Source organism: Lactuca saligna, chromosome 6 (genome assembly GCF_052625555.1).
Source record: "Lactuca saligna cultivar CGN05327 chromosome 6, ASM5262555v1, whole genome shotgun sequence".
Taxonomy (NCBI): Eukaryota; Viridiplantae; Streptophyta; class Magnoliopsida; order Asterales; family Asteraceae; genus Lactuca; species Lactuca saligna.
In genome coordinates this window covers 178,113,420-178,137,425 of record NC_136422.1, presented here as the reverse complement: position 1 = coordinate 178,137,425, position 24,006 = coordinate 178,113,420, and the positions used below count along the sequence as shown (strand labels likewise).

Below are 24,006 nucleotides of genomic sequence, written 5' to 3'. Positions count from 1 at the left end.
TCGAGCCTTCGTCGGGATCTGGACGCGTAACTGGGGCGTTGGGGTAGTGTCGGGATGCTAAACGCAGAGTAAAAGTGGCCAGAAGAAGAGAAAGGAGCAGCCTAAACTCGAGACCTTCAGTATCTATTTATAGGGTCATTTTTGGGGTCTCATGTTGTGAACCAAGCTTATTCACATCGTGAACTTGGTCGTCACTGCATGCGTCATCACATTGGGTCTAACAAACTCCAGGAGGTGTCAGCTATCATTTCTCTATCGTGAATTTGGTATACGATCATTGTGAATTTGGTATACGATCATTGTAAATTGAGTTATCATTTCTGAAATCAGTTATCTATCGCTAATCTCTTACCCCAGTTCCAATTAGTCATTCAATGAATTTCTTTTATTGTATCCCTACCAATTTCAATTAAACTACTAATTAATAGCAAAGTTTCGTTGGTCTGTTATAATCCTTCTTTGACGCAAAATTTTGATAAGTTTGATCAGATATCAAAGATTTCTATACATGCATGCAATTTTGCCAATCATTTCTCTTTTGGTCTACGTTTTAATTCTCAAAGAATTGTGTCCACTTTGCTTGTCGATCTTTAATAAAATTATATAGTTTTAAAATAGTTTAAGTTTGAATGTAAAAGGAATGTTTCCTTATCTAATAAATGCGATATAGTTTTAAGCATGTATGATATTTTATTTACAATGCAAAAATCTTAGAGATAAAAAAACGTTATAAATCTCCATTTTTCTTTAGAAATACGTAAGTTCATAAGTGGCAATTAATCAAAGTCAGTCGTAAATAGATAAAGAGCCGTAACACTACGACCACTAATCGGTTAGTCAGACATATATGATTGGTTGAATTTGATATTTCGTGTATAAAACGACGCACATTATTATTTACTCTATAAGAAGATTGGCGTGTTAAAATTGATCAACACCTGGACTCTTTCTTTGACGTCGACGTATCTAAATTTGATAAATGATTTAATTTTCGGACTGAATTTTCTCTTCGATGGCGATGGAATTCTTACAATGAGCAATAGCAGCTTGAATTGCAGCATGCAATTCTTCCATGGTGCTTTCACTTGTTGTACTCTTGGCGGGACTCACAGTCCCCGAGTTAAGAATGATTCCGCTGTAAGCCGGAGAAGTCCGCATAGACGCCGGTGCCGAGAACTGCCCTCTTCTCTTACCACCTCTATTCATATGCGGCGGTTTACTACTCTTGGAACTCAGCGAGTTTCCAGAAAACGAATATGACTGATGGTTAAAAGTCGTATTTGACCTCCTCGACTTTGGAAATGACAACAAAGGCCTTACCATTTTCATGTACCTCTTGATGAGCTGACCTAAATCTAACTTCAGCTTCTTGGTATTTTGATCTTCACCTCTTTCTCTCTCATCATCACACCTTTTTTTCCATTTGGGTATGCTAAAGAGTGAAAAAGATTTGGACTTTGGTCGGTTTTGATTGCTAATGGCGACCTCAGGCTCTTCGAAATCCGAGAAGGCGGTTTGGTGGTGGCAGTGGAAGCTGGTGTTTCCGATGGGGTTGGTTGGGTCATATAAGAGGTTGTTGGGGAGGGTATAACTGTCCATTGAGTTTGTGGAGGAGCGAGGGGAGACAGGGAGAGTAGATAGGAGGTGAAGAGGAAGGAGATGGCCGTGGAAGAAGATATCATCCGCTGGAGATAAGTCAATAGCTGTCAATGGATATGGTAGAAGAGAACCAGTAGTGTCGGTTTTATGGTTGTTATCGCTATCATAAGTATCAGAATTATGATTTTGACTGAATATTGGTCGTGGGTTTGGGTGGAGAGAAACGGTAAAGGAGAATTCATGAGTAGGAGATGAAGAGACTGAGGAAGGTGATGCGGTGGCTGGTGGTGGTGAAGACGGTGGTGAACATGGATTTTGGCTAGTTTGTTGTGGTAGCATTGATTCCTGTTTATTCAAGTAAGTTTGCTCATCATCGGCGTTATCCATCATACAAATGATTTCTATTCTTACCCAATTCCTGACGAAAAGTAACAGAAAATTGGATAACAAAAAGTTTATGGAGCTCAGAAGAAGAGAGAGATAGAGAATGAGAACAACTAGAGTTAGGGGCAGGCTACTTTGAGTTGTTTGTCCTTATAATGACATATATTTACAAAATAAATAAATGAAATGAAATAAAGGAAAGGGTGTGGTGGTGAGAAGACCATGAATGTTAAACTATTTCTGTTCAGACGGCATGTTAATATATTAGTGATCATTGACAAGGTGTATATGTAGATTTCATCGATTATAATCCATGAAATTTGAATTTATAATTATTTTTTTGAGATCGGTGATTGAATTTTATAATTTAGTTTTCAATTTAAGTGCTTATTTATCAATCCATTTAACCATACGATAATACGGTGATTATAATAATAATAGTTTATGACTTGTAATGATAAAAAAAAAATACCTAATATTATAAATACGATTGGTCATTATGAAAGGGTTCGAATAAAGATCATAGAACAATTAGGAACGTAATTACCGATCATTTTAGACTATGAATAATATAACATGGTTCATGTATTAAACTTTGAATACCGTAAAAAATTATGTTATATTTACAATTTAATACAAATACCTGAACTATGTTTGAACTATGTTTCAGTATTAACGGATTAATACTATGAAAGTACGGATCTAATACTATGATCGGTTCTCATCATCTCATGGTTACCAATCTTTTTATGGTTAGCTAGTATTTAAATGTCTTAATTTTATACTATAAGTCCTTTTGTTGAGTACATAGACAACAAGAAAAAAAACAAACATTTATCATGTGGTTGCAAAGTCATATAATAGATTATAGATTTAACATGCCAAACACTTTTGTGTGACAACCCTGAGTGTCATTGCAATCACTTACAACCGCAACATCCGAAAACATAATGCATTAGTATAAGACATCACTTTATTCAAGATCACACTTAAAAAGAAAATTTTCATGTATTCACGTTAATAGGAATCTTGGAGATATGGGAGGCTTAGTGGGCTAGGTTTAATTTTTTTCATTATATATTTTTATTTAGAAATACAAAATTATAATAAAGATAAGAACCATTTTTTTCTTGTTCGTCCTGGATTTTTTAAGAATATATTTCATTTTTCAGGACCGACCCTGCTTGGAGATCTATTTACAAAAGCTCTTATTGAAACAAAGTTCGGTCATTTACTAAGAAATCTTCCTATCTAATAAAGAATAGTATTATTCTCGTCTTGACGTGTGTCATCTTATCAAGCCTCTTAATTAATGTATACTTTATTCTCATTTTGCCATGTGTCATCATATTATATTTACTAATTAATACATAACATTTGTAAACCTATTAATTCTTCATTTCAAATTTTAAATTTTAAATTTCCCACTCTAATTGCATTAAATTAATAACATTAGAATAAAAATCAAAATAAACTTAATACAAATTATAAAGTGATATAGTTTCACACATTTATTTAAATCAATGATTAAAATTTATATAACTAAAAAAATCTCTTAATTAATAATTTATTTAAAATAATCGATTAATAATTTTTGGTTTTTATTTTAAAAGTTTAATTAATTATATAACCGTGGTTCTTACGGGTTATAAACTAGTATATATATATATATATATATATATATATATATATATATATATATATATATATATATATATATATATATATATATATATATATCTTCCTATCTAATAAAAGAATAGTATTATCCTCGTCTTGACATGTGTCATCTTATCAAGCCTCTTAATTAATGTATACTTTATTCTCATTTTACCATGTGTCATCATATTATATTTCCTAATTAATACATGACATTTGTAAACCTATTAATTCTTCATTTCAAATTTTAAATTTTAAATTTCCCACTCTAATTGCATTAAATTAATAACATTAGAATAAAAATAAAAATAAACTTAATACAAATTATAAAGTGATATAGTTTCACATATTTATTTAAATCAATGATTAAAATTTATATAACTAAAAAAATCTCTTAATTAATAATTTATTTAAAATAATCGATTAATAATTTTTTGTTTTTATTTTAAAAGTTTAATTAATTATATAACCGTGGTTCTCACGGATTATAAACTAGTATATATATATATATATATATATATATATATATATATATATATATATATATATATATATATATATATATATATATATATATGATTCGTATACCAAAACAAATTAGTTTGAATTTACTAAGAAATATATACTATGATGGTATACCAAAACAAACTAGTTTGAATTTCTCACAACTTAGACAAATTATTATGTCTTTACATTACAATTTGCCTCAGGATTCTTTTTCATGGTTAGGAATACTCTGTCTTCTCTCTTGACCTATTGACTAGAATATTGAACCTGAGAAGCACACAGAACATAAGTCGTTCATTGGGAGGTTTTCCCCAAAGAACACTATGCTGATAACGTTAGACAGTTCATCGATATGGTGTAAATTGGAAAATGAATTATGAGTGTGTACTTGTATAATTGTTTACTCGTTTTATATATCTCTTCCCTTGAAAATTGTGGATGTGGGCTTACCAAGGAGGTTTCAGTCCCATCGTATTAAATGTTCATGGGACCAAAGGTACAAAAGTGTGTACTTTGGTAATGCCATTAGTCATTTATGTTAGATCTTAAGTATTGTTAAGATCTTAGACTTCGTTGTGTGAATTCGTCATTTGTCCTTTGGTGATTCGGTCATTTATCATTCGGTCGTTCAATTTTTCTTTAGTGTACCAAATCAACTAGAATAGTTCTATCGTTCAGGCTTACTCCTTATGGTTGGGCTATACCAATATGTAGTTGAAACTTCTTTTAATGAGGGCGTATGTGCAATCGGGCATATACCCTATTACATTTCAACAAAACGAAATTTTATACACAAAAGTATCCATCATATATATGTAAAAGTATTTAGTGAATTAACAACAATCTTTTTCTAATCCGTCATATATCGGGTACATAATATTTCCTTTACCAACTTAATAGCAACAGTGTTGAATAACATGATTTTTCTAACCGAACTTAAAGTGGCTTGTCTTTATATGCATCAATATGATTTGTTTAAGTGGCTAAATGTAACATTGATGGGTTAAAGATATTGGTATATAAATTGGGTAACTTTTGTACATATTGTCTATCTATAAGGTTTGCATCTTAAATTTGGTTTGATGCCTCGTAGGTCTATAGATCCAAGGATAGTCTGTGGTTGTTCAGGTTGTTCAAGTTGCATACTACTTAATGAAGAGTTCGCCTGTGGAGCATATTAGATCACACATATACACTCTCAAACATATCTTGTTCTCTCTCATTTAGGGTTTCCACTGTAATTAGGGTTTCTATATAGTTACCTGTAAATCATCTTTTCTTGATCATTAATATTTTGAGTGTAGATATATGTGAGAGTAAACTAGCTTTTGTGTAGTGTGGTTTGATTATAAAAGATGTAAACGAACTGATATATTCATCAATAGTAGATTTTTCATGTTATAAAATTTCTTTTGTTATTTTGTACATGGTATCAAGGCTTTAGGAGTCTCGTTGTTATGTTTATCGATCGGCTTCCTATTAGATCGTCGCTTGAATCTCAACGTTGCTTGTAGTTCTTCTCTCATTCATCAGTGGTCCTACCCTTAGACAATCTTGAGAATGGCAAAATCTCCTTTAGATCTATTTTCATTTGTTCATATTATATCATTAGCCTAATCAATTAGGGCTTTCATTCACATTGGTTCGAGTTTTGAAACCCTAATTCGTTGGTACTTCCATTTTTATGAGTACATGTCTTTGGTGAATCGATGAGTCTTCATTGTTGAGTTGAAGATCCAAAATAAACACACACTATAAGTCTTTTTTACTCGCTCTCTGTTCAAGAACTTCTTCCTACGACCCTATAATTAGGTCCTCTGTGAGGTTCTTCTTCTTAATCTATTCTCTTACATCGATTACCTTGGCTTTGTTATCTAGTTTGAAAACCAGACTTATTACTCCATCTCTTTGTGTTTTTCTTGTTTTATCGAGGTCTGAATTATTAACCTTGGTTCGCAATTATATTGGTTTATTATCCAAGTCTTTATGTAATTCAGGTGCCACTGTTTTTTCTTATTATTTTTTTTATGTGGCTGTTGGGAAGACTTCTGGTGTATCAAGGACAAAGTCCACTGAGACACCAGATGTTGATGATCCTTTGTATATTCATCTTACTGAGACTATTACTACGATTGGAACTATTATTAGTTTCAGATTACTTGTAACTAAAAACTTTAGTCTGTAAAATTTTTATGACTAGGGCATTAAAAGCTACAAATAAATTGGGCTTTATTGATGGAACTGTAACTAAAACTGAAGATAATCCTATTAAATCACTTAAATGGGAAAGAACTAATGTTCTTATGTGTTCTTGGATGCTTGGATCTATTTCTGCAACCATTTATGTAGGACATATTTTCTCTTAGAATGCTATTGATATATGGAATGAGTTAAATGAATCTTGTTTTAATTCTGATGGATCTGTTATCTTCAACATTCATCAAAAAATTAATTCATTAACTTAAAATGGATTATTTCTTTCATACTAGTATAATAATTTTGAATCATTATGGAAAGATTTTGATGGACTAACAAACTTAATTGAGTGTGTTTGTCTTGCCTCTACTTAGTTTAATAATCACTCCAAACTCATGAAACTTATGCAATTTCTAAGTGGTCTTTATGATTGTTTCAATCAAGTTAAGAGTCATATCCTTTAACTAACCCCTGAACCAATGTTAGGAATTCCTTTTCTATTATATCTAGAGAAGCATCTTTTTTTAAATGGATCTATGTCTAGTACTTCCAATAAATCTCAAACCACCAGTATCTTTAACATTAAATTTAATGATAAAAGAAACAACGGTCCTAATTAGAACCTACAGTGCAAAGATTATGGTATTATAGGACACACAACAGAGAAATGTTACAAACTTGTTGGTTATCCTAACAATTTTAATCCAAGGAATGGATATAATAAAAACTTCGATAATTCAAACAATAACAATAACAACTTCTATAATAATATTTCTGAGAGATCTTTATATGGAAATAATTCTACAACCAATATCATGATTGGATGTTGTTTTAGTGTAAATAATCTTGATCTTAGATCTCTAACTGGAGAATAATTTTCCAAATTTCTTCAGCTTGTTGGTGATAAACAATGTATGGATGAGGTGATTGCCAGTGCAAATATGGTAGGTACTTTATACATTTCATTTTCAAAAATTCTTCAAAATTAAACAAATAGGCGGTTGATTGTGGGACAAATCAATACATGACATCCTCATAATCCAATTGAAATGATATTTTTAATTTTTTAAATCTTAATCTAAGAGTAGACCATCCAAATGGGTCCACTGCTAAAATTCACAAGATTGGTAACATGAATATGTCAAACAAGTTTACCTTGTTTAATGTATTTGTTGTTCCAGATTTCGATGTTAATCTTCTTTCTATTTAAAAGCTACATAAATATAATAAATGTAAATTCCTTTTCAACGAGTACAAATGTATGGTGCATGACTCATAGTCCATGGTGAATGGTAATGAAAAAGGGGATTTACCACCTAAATACACTAATACAAAAATGGCCTATGGTGACACTTTCCGAAAAACGACATGTTACTCTTTTAATTAAAAACGTCACTAAAAAAATTTAGAGACTATTTGTGGATTGTAACATCCCGAGATTTGGCAGGTATTCCCAAACCCTCTTCTATCTTTACCTTGTGATTTATAGTCGTTGGGTTTGGAAGTGAAGAGCCAAGATAAGTTTGAGGGCCAAGTTTGCCAACTTGGGCCAAATTTGCAAACTTGGGCCATGAGAGAGTACGATGCGCGTACATAAGAGTATGCTAAGCATACTAAGGTCCCCCTTAGTACACTGGGTGAACACTTGTGTACGCTAGGCATACTAATGTCAGGGTGAAAACCCTAATATTTAGGGTTTAGGGTCTATATAAGCAACATGATGAGCATAAAACCTCCCTTACATTAGCCTCCACCGATTACATTCGTCCTCCCCAAACCCTAGCCTTTCCTTTTTGTGTTTAAGCTTATTTGGTGTGTTCTTGAGTACTTTAAGAGGAAGGTATTGCATTCAAGTGTTGGAGAAGAAGATCAAGCTAGTAGATCTGAAGTTAACTTGTGCTTAAGAAGCTCCAAAAGGTATAAAGTTCCAAACTTTATGCATATATGCATAGATCTCATCATTTTACTTTATTAGAAGCATTTCTTGTCCCAAAATCCATAAGGTGGTGCATGTTGTGTTTTGGACGAAAAGGGTTGTCCTTCTAGACTCTTGAAGGGACCTTGAGTGATAAAAATGAGGTCCCATTAGCTGTATGTGTCCCATACATGGAGAAATAAGGTCTTAATGGATTAATACCAAAAGTTAATAACTTTATGGATGTCTAAAGTGATAAATTTCATGACTTTATGGATCCTAGGCATGTTAGGTCTCTAGGTCTGAAGTTTGGACTTAAGTGCTTAAGCTATTAAGCACTTAATAAGGTTTTGGCAAACTATTGAGTACGCCCAGTGTAAACCCAGTACGCCCAGCGTATTGGGTCAACCACCCCGATGGTGGTCAACATCTGGTCGAGTACGCCCCGCATACGTCCTCTATTGGGCCTTTGTCAATAGGCTTAGGATTTTGGGATGTTTATGGACTAAATGGAATTGGGCCTTTGTCAAACTTTGTAAATAAGATGTTTTGGGCCCGGTAGTGATAGTGGATCATGGTGTGAGGCCCAATTATGAAGTTGGGCCCAATTTAGTAAATTAGGCCAATAATGGGCTTTTTATGTGGACTTTGAAGTCAAGGACTGGGTATTTGGGCCTTGGCCTAATAAAAAAATTGACTTAATGAATGGTGTCGACATTTAGTCAAGAAGGTTATTTTGGGTATTAATTTGGTGTTTATTGTATAATAGTTTGGGATTCTCTATGAGACAGGAGTCAGAGATATACAGTAATTTAGCACTACTAACGAGGTGAGCTATCCTCACTATATCAATAAGATCTAAGGCAGAAAGCCCAACCCTTTATGGATTGTATCCGGTTATGGCATGATATGTTTATTGGTTTGTATCCTGGTAGTTAGGATGGGGTTATGTTTATGCTTAACCTGGTTAGGTCAGTGCCCTGGTTATAGGATATTGATATGCTATATGATCTATTAGATTGGTTTGATTATTATATATGTATGCTAACAAATGATAGTTATGTGCATATGTTTGTTTTTATTTGGGATGGGTTGAGGCGGTCCTGCTTTGTCCTGAAAGCCAACATTCCCAGGGCGGACCGGATAGACTACAAACCCAAAAGGGTATGGTAGTCAGACCGAAGGGCCGACGAGCGGCCCAGATATGCTGAAAGCCCTGAGAGGCAGTCTAGACGTGCTGAAGTCTCGGAAAGCGATCCAGATAGACTGAAGGCATGTAAAGCGATCCAGTTAGGCTGAAGGCTCATTATGCATGTTGTTCTATATTTGTTGATATGATATGATTATGGTTATATGAGGATGGTATTTTGGGGTAGCTCACTATGCTTTTGGGCTTACAGTTTCAGTTTGTTGTTTCAGGTACTTTTAGTGATCGCGGGAAGACGAAGGCATGATCGTACCGCTCTTCCTGCTGTTATGATTTTATGATTTGATACTGGAATACTCTGATATTTATTATTCCGAAAACATACTATGTAATGTTAAATGGTTTTAAGTGTTTTCAAAAAGTTTAAATTTGGCATGATTTTTATGGGTGTTACAAGTTGGTATCAGAGCCTTGGTTTAAGTGAATTGGAGGAACATTCATGTGAATCCAGTCTCAAATTGAGGAAAGATTTTCAAAATGATTTTTAAATGGTTTTCAAAATAAGTAAAGGAGGATGCAGGGTGTACGATCAGCCGAAGCCAATAAGTAGACCCCAAAATACCATAAATTTATTTGATTATGTGATATGTTAGAACAACATTTTAGAACTAGGCTAGGGATCTTTAGGAAATTACATGATAAAATTTCCTGATTACATGATGCCTGCTAGCCTAAGGTTTTCCTTATATAAGATTGACATCATTATTGTAGTTGCTTGTGTATGTATCACGGTTGTACATAATTAAGATCTTATAGCCCGAGAATGTTTTCTTTGGCCTTATGTTCTGTTCTTATTGATTAGGGCTTAGGGTAGAATCCAGTATTCGAAAGTCTATAGGGTCCAACGTTATGTATAGTTAGCATACACTAGTGCTGCAGGGGTTGGTGGAAGTATCATGGATGAGTGAGGTTGAGCGACTACCATATGCATGTATATTGTTAGGGAGTTGTGATGATACTTCAGACAAATTTGGATAGGTGTGGAAGGTAGTATGGACACGTACTACTGAAAGCATAGGACCCATAAGTGTAGCGATGAGGTTACAACTGCTAGGGTTTAGTCGGGAGTTGGTTCCCATTTATTTATGCGGATTGTATGATATCTTCCTGTTATAGTTTCAGTATAGTGGTTACGAGGCGTTTTGTGTTTGGATCCAGATCGGGATCAGGGCAGGGCGATCAGGAGGCCCCAGTAGGGCCTGAGGTTATCGGCTATGAGGGGCCAATGTTGACAGAGGATCGAGTCAGGGAGATCATCCACGACGAGGTGGTCAAGGTTGTATGGCGATAGATTCTGGAGTTGTTTGGGTCTATCAAGACCGCCATGGTGGAGTACTTCAATGATATATACACAACCCTTACGGAGATGGTTGCCGTTGCAGCTGCATCAGTTGTAACATCAACATGAGGAGGAGTAGGAGCCATTCGGGACTTCTAGTACAGGGACTTCGATAACATAAAGCCCCCTACTTTTAATGGGACTCAGGACCCCATCAAGGCTATGAGGTGGGTTTCCGATGTGGAGGGATGTTTCTTTACTTGCTCGTGTCCTACTGACCAAAAGGTCAGGTGTGCTCTGAACCTACTTAGGTTCGAGGCCAAGGACTGGTGGAGATTGATGACACAATAGTACACTGATCAGAGAGCTGTTGTTACTTGGGAGAAGTTCAGGGATATGTTCCGCCCTTGATACATTCCACGGGTTGATCGGGAATGATTGGCTCAGGAGTTTTTGAGTTTGAGACATGATGGGGAGTCCGTGATGGAGATCACCAGTATGTTCATAGAGAGGGTGATATTTTTCCTAGTGTTTGCTTCCGAGTAGGCTCAGATGACTCATTATCTGAGCATGCTCAAGACCGACATCCGACAGTTTGTGTCTACCCATCGATGTGATACTCTGTTGTAGCTACAGGAGACCGCCAAACGATATGAGTTGGAGATTGAGCTGCAGTTAAGGGAGTAGTGACAGCCCCGACACAGTCTCAGCCGGTGCCGAAGCGGTCTAAGACCGCTAATTCTAGGACCGGGGGTCAGCAGAGCCGCACTTGTGGAAAGTGCGGCAAGGGTCATTCTGGATTTTGTCGAGTGGGTAGTGGGAGCCACAAGTGTGGAAAGGAGGGTCTCAATGCTAGGGACTGTCGCCAGTCCGCCCCTGCATCGGATATGAGGATATGTTATCACTGTCATCAGGTTGGTCACGTAAAAACCAACTTTCCACAACTCGCAATCAGGCCGGTGCAAGCTCCAGTGCTGGCTACATTGAGGATTGGGGATGGGAGGCCAGTTAAGGTGGTGCCTCTGAAGGCTTAGGGGCGTGCCTTCCAGCTTACAATCGAGGAGGCAAGGGCAACATCGGATGTGGTTTCTGATATGTTTTTATCCTTTGTTTCATTTATTATATATGTGTTATGCTTATCTGCTGTACCTGTGTTTAGGTACGTTTTTAGTGAACTGATTGCATGCATTGGTTTTATTTGACTTAGGGGCGAGTTGGTATTTCATGTCTCAGACATTTAGTAGGGAGTTTAGTGTGCCAGTAGGCGAGCTAGAGTCTCCGTTGCGAGTCTTTATCGCCAACAAACATGGAGTTTCTACTTCTTGGGTCTACCGAGGATGCGAGTTAGAGATCTTTGAAGTGTCCTTTTAGGTAGATTTGATTCTGATTCCCATGGGGGAGGTATGCGTGATTATGGGGATGGACTGGATTAGTCGATTTGGTGTCATGATAGATTGCGAAGGCCAGCGAGTGGTAGTTCAAACCCCAAGTGGGGGAGAACTGATTGTATATGGCTAGGGCACCAGAGTGGGATCAGGGTTTTGTTCAGTTGCCAGGGCTCGACAGTATATTTAGCACAGGTGTGCAGGTTATTTGGTGTATGTTGTGGATACGCAAGCCAGGGATCAGATTTCAGTTTCATAGGTTCCAGTAGCCAGGGAATTTGTTGATGTGTTTCCGGAGGAGTTACCAGGGATACCTATGGAAAGAAGGGTCGAGTTTCGAATCGGTCTGGTACCGGGTGCGGCCCCTATCGCTAAGGTGTCGTACCGGTTGGTGTCACCCAAGATGCAAGAGCTGTCATCACATCTGCAAGAACTGTTGGTCAAGTAGTTCATTCGACCTAGCAGTTATCCATGGGGAGCACCGATCCTCTTCATCAGGAAGAAGGACGGTTCGCACCGGATGTGTATTGATTATAGGGAGTTGAACAAGTTGACGGTGACGAACTGTTATCCACTCCCGATGATAAATGATCTCTTTGATCAGTTATAAGGTGCATCTTGGTTCTCCAAGATAGATTTTGTAACGACCCAACATTTCAATAAAATTTAAACTTTTCAAAAACATCCCAATTCATTAAGTTATTACAAAAAGGTTTTCAATACATTTATTATCAGAGTATTCCCAGGCCCATTTCATAAGACATAAACACGAGAAGCGGTATGATCACGCCTTTTCCTTGCCACAGTCTCCTGAAGAACCTGAAAAACATTAAACCACAACTATAAGCCCGAAAGCTTAGTAAGATACCCCCAAAATACCAACCACATAAACCATACACATAACATGCTATCTTATAACAAATCAAAGAACAGCCATGCATAACGGGTCTACTGTGAGACTGGTCCGCCGTGTCGGGCCTTCAATTCACCTGGTCCACCCTCTGAGTCCAATCATGTCCTTCGAGTCTGCAGTGTGGTTGGTCCGCCCGCACCGGGCCTTCAACCCACCTGGTCCACTCTCTGAGTCTACAGTATGACTGGTCCACCTGCATCGGGCCTTCAGTCGGCCTGGTCCACTCTCCGAGCCTCGACACGTCTGGTCAGCCCTCGTGGGGCCTACAGCCTATCCGGACCGCTCGCTGGGCCTTCGGAACAACCGGTCCGCCGTGGGTATCTTGGCCTACAGCACGAAGTAGGACCCGCCTCAACCTAACTCCAATCCAAACAACCATGTGCACATAAACATACAATCACATAACAATTCATATTCAGTCAAACTGATGTAGCAGATCACATAACATAACATACTCTAACAGGATACCGACCTAACCGGTCACTAGTATAGCATCATCCTATATATCAGGATACCGACCTTAACTAGGTCTCTAACGAATACCATCCTAACTATCCGGATCCAAACATATCAAAGCAATAACATAACAATAGATACCCGGATCTCAATCCGATAAAGGGCCGGCCTTGGTGCCTTAGACCCTGTTGATATAGTGAGGATAACTCACCTCGCAACTGCTGACTGAAAGGATAAAATCACGCTGTTGTAGCCTCCGATGGGACTAAACCACCATTTGATGCCATTATGTATATATATATAAGCATCAAGTTTCGAGCTTTATGTGATTATATTGCTTGGGAAGGTTAGATCTATGGATTTGAGGAACAGATCTGACCTCAGGAGGTCAATAGAATTTGTGCATGGCATGTACTCGCCGAGTTGTTCTTGGGACTCGGTGAGTTGAGTCAAGGTAGCCCCTTGATTCTTGCCTGGGGACTCGTCGAGTAAAGGGAGGGACTCGATGTGTTAAATGGGACTAAGGAGTTAAGTGGACACAGGTGGACTCGCCGAGTTGCCCAAGTGCACTCGTCGAGTCGGGTCAAAGTTCACCATTGACTTTGGTTGACTTTTAGGGTTTGGTTAACAGTGAGGCCTTTTGAGCCAGAAGAGGGGTAAAATGGTCTTTTACCCTTCTAAGGATGTTATGAAAGGTTGGAGTATAGTTATATTTATAGGAGTATTTGTTTATGTGTTTAGGCGGAGGCTAGATCCTATTTCTACCGAGTCAGTGATTTACCGTGATATCAGAGGTGAATCTTTTCACTATACTGTACCTGGAAGGGTACCTATGAGTGACCGGAAGGTCGGATATGCTATAAGATGTATGCATTGTATGTGATTAGTTAACTGTTTTGTATGTGCTATGTATGCTATGCTTGTTATGGGCCGGAAGGCATTACGTTATGGGCCGGAAGGCATTATGATGTGGACCGGAAGGTCAGGGAGTCATGGATCGGAAGGTCGACACGGGTAGGACCAGAAGGTTTACCGGGTTGGGACGGAAGTCCGCTGAGACACATGGACCGGAAGGTCATGGCCTGGAAGGGCGTATGTGTGTAAGTGGTATTTTGGGGAACTCACTAAACATTTATGCTTACAGTTGTTGTGTTATGTGTTTTAGGTACTAGCGAGGACCATGGGAAGGCGCCGGTATGATCTGTACACGCTGACGGAAGATTTATTTTATGATCTTGGGATGCATTTTTATTATGACGACATTTGCTAAACATGAGATTTGACAATATTATATGATGGTATATATTGTTTGAAAAATGAAAATTTGTTTTCAAAAATTCATGTTGTTACAGAGAATTTTATAAAAGCATTTAATTACTTTATAATTCATTATACTTTTAATGAGGGTTTAATTTCCTATCCTACCTGTTCGGCTAACGACCCTCCATCAGTCTAGAGTGTGGTGGGTAAGAGTTGATACCTAATGACGGTCATTTTATAGGCCACTTTTTTAAACACCCCTTATAGACCAGCTGCATAAATGAGGCCTACTAACGGTAAGACCGACTTATCTTATACATATATAATATATTTGACGTTCAATTTTATATAGTATAAGGGTGTATTTTAAACTTTTAAAATACTAAGGTTTAATCTTTTAATAAAATAAACTTTTAATTAAATTAAATCTAAACCATATTACGGATTTATTAATTGTATCCTTTTAATTAAACACTCAATTAATTTTATTAATAAAATCCATGAGCGTGTATTTTTAAACAATTCAAATTACCAGGGTTTAACCATTTAAAATTTCAAAATCAAAACCTTTTAATTTTAAATTTAAAATATAAAACCAAAAGGGTGTATTTTAAAACTTTTCAAAAACACTAGGTTAATTTTAAAATAAAAATAATCCTATATTATCCAAATGTAACAAAATCCATTAGTTTTGATAAGGATATTATGTTACCATTCAAAAAATCGATTTTAGGCAATAAAAACAAGTTATGTTAATTATCTTAATCAAAATCTGATCTGAAAATTGAAAAATCAGGAAACTGACGAATCAACTAGTAGAGTTCTTCATGAACTCGTTGAGTTATGATGTCAGACATCCAAAAAATTGATTTTCAATCTCTTTGGACATTTGACTCTTGCACTAATTCAATTGAAAAACATGTTGTCTTTGATACCACTATTGGGTGATGAGCATATCTACATTCATATGTGATCATGCAACCCTATTTGCTTTGGATCTAAGTTTTTCACTAATTTAACATGCAGATAGAACACCAAACCAATAACCCTAGATATAGCATACAATATTCGAGATTCATATGAAATCAGGGTTAGAATATTGCCTCACTTGTTATATTGTAATAACAAGAGCACCTTTGAAGATCCTTGACTCTTGAAAGCTTAGTGCCCCAAGTGTTGCACCTCTAATGGAGTCCCAAACATCCAATGCAAAGGATGAGAAGGAGAGACACTAGAAAAGTCGGCTAAGGCTCTTCAAGGAAGCATTTGTTGAAATTTTAATGCATGGGGGGTTCTTTATATAGCTGTGGGATGCTAGGGTTTCTGGTGGAAACCCTAATTCCTGCTAAAGGCCTAAGCAGCCCATTGACTCCTCCTTATGAGGCCTTGGACAAAATCTTATGGGGTTGCCCATAAATTTCGTCCACTCTACTTACAAGGAGTCCTAAGCCTAATTTCACAACTATCAATGATTTGCAAAACATCCCCTCCATTAGTAATCAGTTCCTTTAATCCCAAAATTAATATCTAATTAATTTCTGATTAACTACTAATTAATAATATGATTTTCAAATAATATATAATCTTGTAATATATTAATAAAATTATTTTGAGAACCAATTTATTATTTTACATAATAAGTTCTACTCTCTTTCTACTAGTCATCCTGTCAAGTTCCATTAGTGAAGGCAACCCAAAAGGATCATGCTACTATCAAATAAAGTACATAACAATTATATTTATGGGCTTAGAAACCTAATCCACTAGTCATCCTGTCAATTTGCATGAGGGTAGGTTTTTTGGAACTAAGTATTCACTAGGTGTACTCCATCCCACTCCCTACGGTTGTCTTATTGACATATAATGATAAGGAATCCCCTAAGCATTTTTGTCTATCCTGAAGATGATCCTTAGGATAGGTCCCTCCGAATTAGATGCTTTAGGGAAAGAAGTGAGGATAACGGGAATGCGTAATCGGGTTGAATGTTTTGATGAAAATATATAATTAAAATATTTTAATTATTTTGGGTTGAAAACCTGATGTGCTCACCATGCTCCCAAACCTGTCCCATTAAGTTTCTTGTATTACAGGTAGTGGCACGAGAACATAGGTGTGATGATCAAATGAGAGATTTATGGATTATATGTCTGTAGAATAATAAATGTTTGTAAGGCCTGCATTATTTCCGTTTATGCTTATGTATTGTATTAGCGATGACATCCCAATGTTTTCAATATAAATAAAATACATTTTTTTCAAAAAATGATATAATAATATCCTTATCATGTTTTTAGGAACAAATTCCTTAATATTATTCTTCAAAAAGGGTACTCTAATTTTAAATAAGCATAAACAAATTAGTATTTTTTGGCCACAGGAAATGGGTATGTCACAGATGGTATCAAAGCATTAGTTTAAGCGAAATAGGAAATTGTAGGATGTCTAGACTTAAACTTGGAGTGTTAAGCGATGATTGTGAGATGACTATCTACTATATTTAGTTAGTATGCCTAAATAGATACGAACACTAGCTTATTTTATAGAAGATGCCTAAATTGTTTTTATGTGCTAAATGATTTATGTTATAGCTACAAGATGCCTTATATGCATTAGGATGCTATTATTTGATCGGATACATGGTCTATTGCTAATTGGATCTGGAAATTTTATGTGTTCAAGTTTCTAAATGTTTAAGTACAATATTAGAACTATCATGTAATATTTCGGAGTGATAAGGAGGTTTATACGTCAAATAAAAGCTTCCCTATCTTAATATCCTTTTCTTGAACGTCTACTTTTGTATATAGATCATCATGGTTAGAACCTGAGGTGCTTTAGGAAACCCAAACAAAAACCAGCAGCCTGAGCCACAAGTTACTGAGTGTGCACCGGTGTTAGTAGTTACACCTGTGCCAATCACGATGGCAAGAGTATTGGCATTGATGCAGATGATGCTAGACCATTAGAAGGAAGATACGGGGAGTCTACTTTAAGAGAATAAAAGAGAACCTATGACACTCGTTGTGCAATGTGAGTTGGGAGAAGAGTAGTCATTGAAGGAAATTACAATCGAACTATAAGTCAAGCTGAACCCCGAGTAGTATGGAGAAACAATCCGGATAGAGGGATTAACAAGGATGAGTGTAAGTATAAGGACTTTATGGGCGCCAAACTACCAAGTCTTTTTAGAAGCCAAAATCCATTAGAGATTATGGATCAGATCTTCCAGATGGAGATGGTATTTGAGAGCTGCAACTATAACAACAAGCAGAAAACAGTCCTAGGATTCAGACAACTGAAGACCAGGTTTTTAAGCTAGTAGACGTTTTTGGCAGATACATTGTCACAGGCGAAATCCCTTAGGATGTCTTGGGAATCATTCTTGGAGCAGTTGAAGATGCAGTAATGCTCGAAGGTGGATCCGATAGACCCGAACAACGAGTTTCAAAACCTAAAAAAGCGGAAGATGAGTGTTGATGAGTATCTCACCACATTCACCGAGAAGATGATGTTATTCCTTACTTGGTGCCTACTGAGTTGGCTAAGATTGAGATGTTTGCTAACGGACTACCAACATACTTTGGTCCAACGGTAAAGATGGAGACCACTTTGAAGACACTCAACAAAGCAGCCAAGAATGTGGAGACCCAATTTCAGGAGAAGGTTCTGGAAAGGATAGAGGTAAGAGAGAAAATGAAGTTTTATGGATCTTCAAGGTCCAACAAGAAGAACAGATTTTCAAAATCTGGTTCCAAAAAGTTTGGAGGTGGAGGAGAAGAAAATTGGTGCGAAAAATGCAAGAAGCATTGTGGAAAATGTGGGGAGGAGTTGACCTGTTTCAAGTGTGGAAGAATTGGTCGTTATGTCGAAGAGTGTACATCCAACAAAAGGGTGTCACAAATGTAATGAAGAAAGACATATTGCGAAGGACTGTCCGAAGAAGAAGGAGGTTGCAAAGCCTAATGCGTCACCTAGGCCAAAGGCGAGAACATTCCATATGACACTGGAAGTAGCAAGGGAAGAAGCAGGTGTCGCTTTAGGTACCTTTCTTGTTAATGGGTTGTCAGCCATTATATTGTTTGATTCTGGAGCTAATTACTCATTTATATCACATAAATTTGGTAGAAGACTAGCATTTCATGTAGATAAACTAGATAGTGCTCTAGTAGTAGAAGTCGCTAATGGCAAATTCGTATATGTTCGTGATTGTATTAAGAACATTGTCATCGACTTGAATGAGAATGAATTCCGTGAGGAATTGTTGCCTATTGAGTTAAACAACTTCATCATAGTGTTAATGATGGATTGGCTTAGTGCAAATGATGCCGACATCAAGTGTAGAAAGAAGATTTTAGTGATCAAACTACCTGGAAGAGAACCATTTATGATGTACATGGACAAACGTAAAATAAATTCTATAATCATCTCCCTGATGAAAGCTAGAAAATGTTTGTTGAAAAGGTGTACATTATACTTGGGCATTTTGGGGTTGAAGAAAATAAAGATTGATTCAAAGATTGGGAATCAATATATAGCATCCGAATCCTAGTATTGTTTGGCATCAAACGGGTGATTTAAACCCACTAATATATAACGAGGAACGACCAAGCGCAAAGTGTATTGCATAGTTTTTGATTGGCGGATTGTTCATGTACCTTAGGACAAAGCGTATTTTACAATTAACTAATTTAAATATTGTTTTACCTATTTTTATAACAAATAATAGAACTTTTTGATAGTCAGACTTGACTATGTTTATGGTGGTGAGTTGCTTACTTCAGCCTTAGCAAACAAATCTGTCTCTGTTGGTGCATGAACTTGAATGGTCCATGTATAACACGTGTGCCAGGTCCCACTTGAACATGTTACTTGTTTTACTCTTGCATGGCCATGTTCTTATTTTGTGTCTACATTTAATAGTTTCTCGATTATAATACTTGACCAAAATGGTTAATTTTTATTATAACGTTATTAAACATTAGAGTATATGGAGTATGTACGCAAAAATCAAATAACAATGATTGATATGGATTAGCAAAGAGAAACTAAATCATTATCTAATAAAAAACAATAAGGAATGGCGACACAAAAGCTCTAGCTAACTAGACAAATAAAGCAAAATCACAAATCTTTTATATATATATATATATATATATATATATATATATATATATATATATATATATATATATATATATATATATATATATATATATATATATATATTGTTTTGGGGTTATTTTCATGATAACTTATTTTCTAAGTTTAGTTAAAAGCTCTTAAGATGCAACATTCTGAAGTATGCATGCGTAGAGCATCCATAATGATGATTTCAATGTACGTAAAAGTTGAATGAGATAACAAATCTATGTATCATTGAATAGATCAAACTCTACTTTTCTGATGCCACCTTAACATTCAACGGATTTGGAGTTCAATAGACATTAAACTCGTCAATGGAAAAGGAAAGTTTTTTATTCTTAAATATTTACTATAAATTACATTTTATAACATTTTATTGAACTTTGTAAAGTTCAATGCATTATAAAAAAAATTGGAGTAAATTACACAGATTATTTTTTTAATAATATTTCTAGAGATATAAAATTGGAGTAAATTATACGAATGGTCCCTATGGTTTAGGGTAATTTGTATGTTTGATTTCTAATTTATTTTTTTAACTCGAAAAGTCTCTACTTGTTGTTTTCGTTGTGCGTTTGGTCCCTATCTTGTTCTTAATTTTTTAATTTATTTAAATAAGAACACTCTCAACCCGACTTCTACCTCACTTTATCCTACATTACTCACCCCACCTTATTTAAATAAATTAAAAAATAAATTCAAAATAGTCTTTTTAGGTAAATGGTAACTAAACATGCAACAAAAACAAACTGCAAGGACCTTCTGAGTTAAAAAAATAAGTTAGGTCCCAAACACGTAAATTACCTCAAACCTTAAAGACATTAATCGTTTGGTGTTCTCTAACCGTCAATGATTGGGGCACTAATCAGAAATTTAGAATTAATCGGGTTTAGCGAGTTTAATCAACTTGGCAGGATTAATCTGTCAACAAAAGTCAACAAAAGTCAAACAGGTCGAAAAAATTCAAAAAAAGTCAAAAAAAGGTCAAAAAAAAGATCAAAAAATTTTGAAAAAATAATTTTTTTTTTTAATTCAAAAAACCAACTTTTTTTTTACCCCAAAATTTTCAAAATTTCAAAATTTCAAATATTATACCAAAATATTCATATTTTCGTATTTTCAAATTTCCAAATTACAATTTTTCTTATTTTCTAATTTTGAAGTACTTGTTTTTCTTAAGATATATTAATCATTAATTAATTCTAATATTTTATTAATAATCAATGGTCTCCGATTAATCATCGATTAATCCCCGCCAAGACCGCTTAATCCCTTAACATCAGTCGACCGTCAAGCTACCGTCAAGCGATTTTTACAACCTTGGATAAGTCAATAGAATGTAATATTCAATATTTATATAGTTATGTTTTTATATTATAATATTTAAAATGTTTGATATTCTCTTAATTGCTCGGCACTCTTAAATATTAAAACAAGTTGTAGTGAATATGTCACACCCCAAAACCAAGAACGGCGGAAACGTTCTGGGGCGGAGGATGTCATGTAAAGTATCACAACACAGTATAATAGTAAACAAGTAAATAACATCATCCATTGCATTAAATATATAATTTTAATACCAGTGCGTTCTGTGGTTTATAAGACACCAAAATATGAATCAAAATAAAAGATGAGTCTTGTATGCGCTCCATCTTCTCAAAAGCTGGCATCGGTAACTGTCTACTGATGACCTGAGAATACAAGTTATTTTGAAAGATTTTATCAGCATTAAAGCTAGTGAGTTCATAAGTATTTTAGTGTCATTGTTTGTATCAATATGTTTGAAACAGTGTTTGAAGTATGAGTTTGTAAACGTTTGTAGTAAAAGTATGTGAATGTTTGTAAGCGTTTGTGAAAGTTTGTAACTCCTAGAAAATCCTATATTTTCTACTAAAAGTAGCCTTCTACCAAGGCATAACTGTTATGTATGTTTGTTTCTTGTAAAAGTATATAATTTTCCCACGTGTAAATATCATTGTCAAAATATAGTTTATACATTAATGTTTAAATGAAGTGATCACCAAATAAATGTAAAGGGTAAATTAATGTAGTACTGTAGTGTTGTATTATAATAACTACTGTTGTACTAACTACCTTAAACCGGGATTATATCAAGGTATTATGTGATTAATTGTACAATGCTAACGACAATGAACACGACAATGTAATACGTCGAAAGTAATGACATTTGGCACCCGAAGACCTACAGGTCCCACTGTAGCTAGCAACAAGGTGTAGGATAGTCAATCCAGTATAGATCTATACGCAAACTCACTCACACTCTCTCTTTCTCTCTCTCTGAAGGAGATTCTGACTACAAATCGGGCCATGGTAGTGAAGTCATGCCCCGAAACAGTGCATCACATTTATGTTATAGTATACCTATATATGTAATGTATGTACTTGTGTAGTGAATGTATTGTTTCTCATCATAGTATCGTTGTATAGTTTCTCATTATAGTATAGTTGTATAGTTTCTCATCATAGTATAGTTGTATAGTTTCTCATCATAGTATAGTTGTATAGTATCTCATCATACTAGGTAGTGACTCGTGAATAAACTGACTCTTTGTATGCTTCATTGGACTAGAAGTAGTAAGTAGCATAACCCTAAACTATACCTATTGTAGTTTACAAGTAGACTTGTTTGTATGAATGAATGTATTAAAATGTGATAAAAGTCTTTATATCTATACAGATACACATAATACATAACTAAGGATTCAACGACACTCGGACAAACAACCGGGTACTCTAAGTCCACAACCAAACAAGGAACAGGAAGTAATGTGAGTTATCAGTCTTAAGTCCTTCAAACCTTATTTATATAACTATATATGTAGTAGACATGGTTTTAACAATATATATGTTTGAAAACTGTAAAAGAAAGGTTTGGTATACAAAAGTGAATTTGATAAGAAGTTTAATATGTAAAATACTTTGATAAGCAGTTTGAAGTCATATGTTTAGTAAAACAATTTGAAAGTGTATTAAATCCATCGATTAATAGTTATTAATCACATGTGATTGATATAATAACTATGATATTGAACTTGTATCCCCCCTATAAAAGCATTTAAAATCATTTAAAAGGTTGATTAAGGGGTACGAACTCACCTTTAGTGAGTGATGGGAATGTAAGATTGGAATAAAGATGCTAGGTGTCAAGTGAAGGCTTAAGCACCCACAGATCCTATTTATCATATAAAGTCACATATATGTATGTAATTAGTGTTTATACAACTAATTAAGTAAAGTATTACTCCTTTAGGACTAAGAATTTCTTAAATGGAAGTGCTACAATCTCTTAGGATTGCATAAAAGGAGTGTATAGCTACCAAATGAAGCTTTCGGTCCAAGTGGTATTCGGTTCTTAGGGTCCTCGGTCCAAATGACATTTCGGTCCAAATGACCTTTCGGTCATGAGGTTCTCGGTCCAAATGACCTTTCGGTCACGGAGTTCTCGGTATAAGGAGATTCAACCGAAACTCATCATCCATTGTAAAAATGATGCTTTTCAAGAGTTATGCTCAATGGGGTCGGTTTCTAGGGTTCATGCTTAGCCTTAGGGAAGGTTTAGAGTCATATGGCACCCTTCATGAGGGTTCTCGTTCTAAGTAGATACACTAAACCGAAAACTCCCTTTTTTCATGGATAAGTGCCGGTTTCAAGTCCTAAATCAAGATTTTTAACTAGATAACAAGTATAGGAGAGTAATACTTATGATTTAGAGGCTTATAGAGTAGTTTCTCGACCAAAACACTAGTGTGTGTTCTTGGTGTTCTGGAAGAACACTTGAAGATCTAAGAAATGGAATGATTTCATGGATGAAATCATGTAAGATCACTAGATAATGGAATAGATCAACTAAACAAGGAAACACTTACAATCTTGAAGATCTTGATAAAAATTGGGATGATACTTGAGAGAGAAGTGTTCTTGACTTTGGAAATGGAAAAAAAAATGGTAAAAATGACTAAGTGTCATTTATATACCCTTTAGGGTTTTCGGCCCAAACTCTATTTTGGGACGAAAACTGCAAACTCTTGGAGTTTTGCGACTCAAATGTTGTACCATTAATCCTTAAGTATACTTCCTTTCGT

General features: G+C 35.4%; 1 protein-coding gene across 1 annotated transcript; it reads right to left on the bottom strand.

Moving 5' to 3' along the window:
- Positions 1 to 717: 717 nt before the first annotated feature.
- Positions 718 to 2,161, bottom strand: LOC145001599 (BRI1 kinase inhibitor 1-like). Its single transcript, XM_078960961.1, has one exon. It carries the CDS (start codon positions 1,987 to 1,989, stop codon positions 985 to 987), a length of 1,005 nt encoding a protein of 334 aa, XP_078817087.1. The 5' UTR covers positions 1,990 to 2,161; the 3' UTR covers positions 718 to 984.
- Positions 2,162 to 24,006: the final 21,845 nt, after the last annotated feature.

Bases quoted from the DNA above. Each gene is read 5' to 3' on its own strand.
- LOC145001599 (XM_078960961.1), bottom strand. From the start codon at position 1,989: ATGATGGATAACGCCGATGATGAGCAAACTTACTTGAATAAACAGGAA.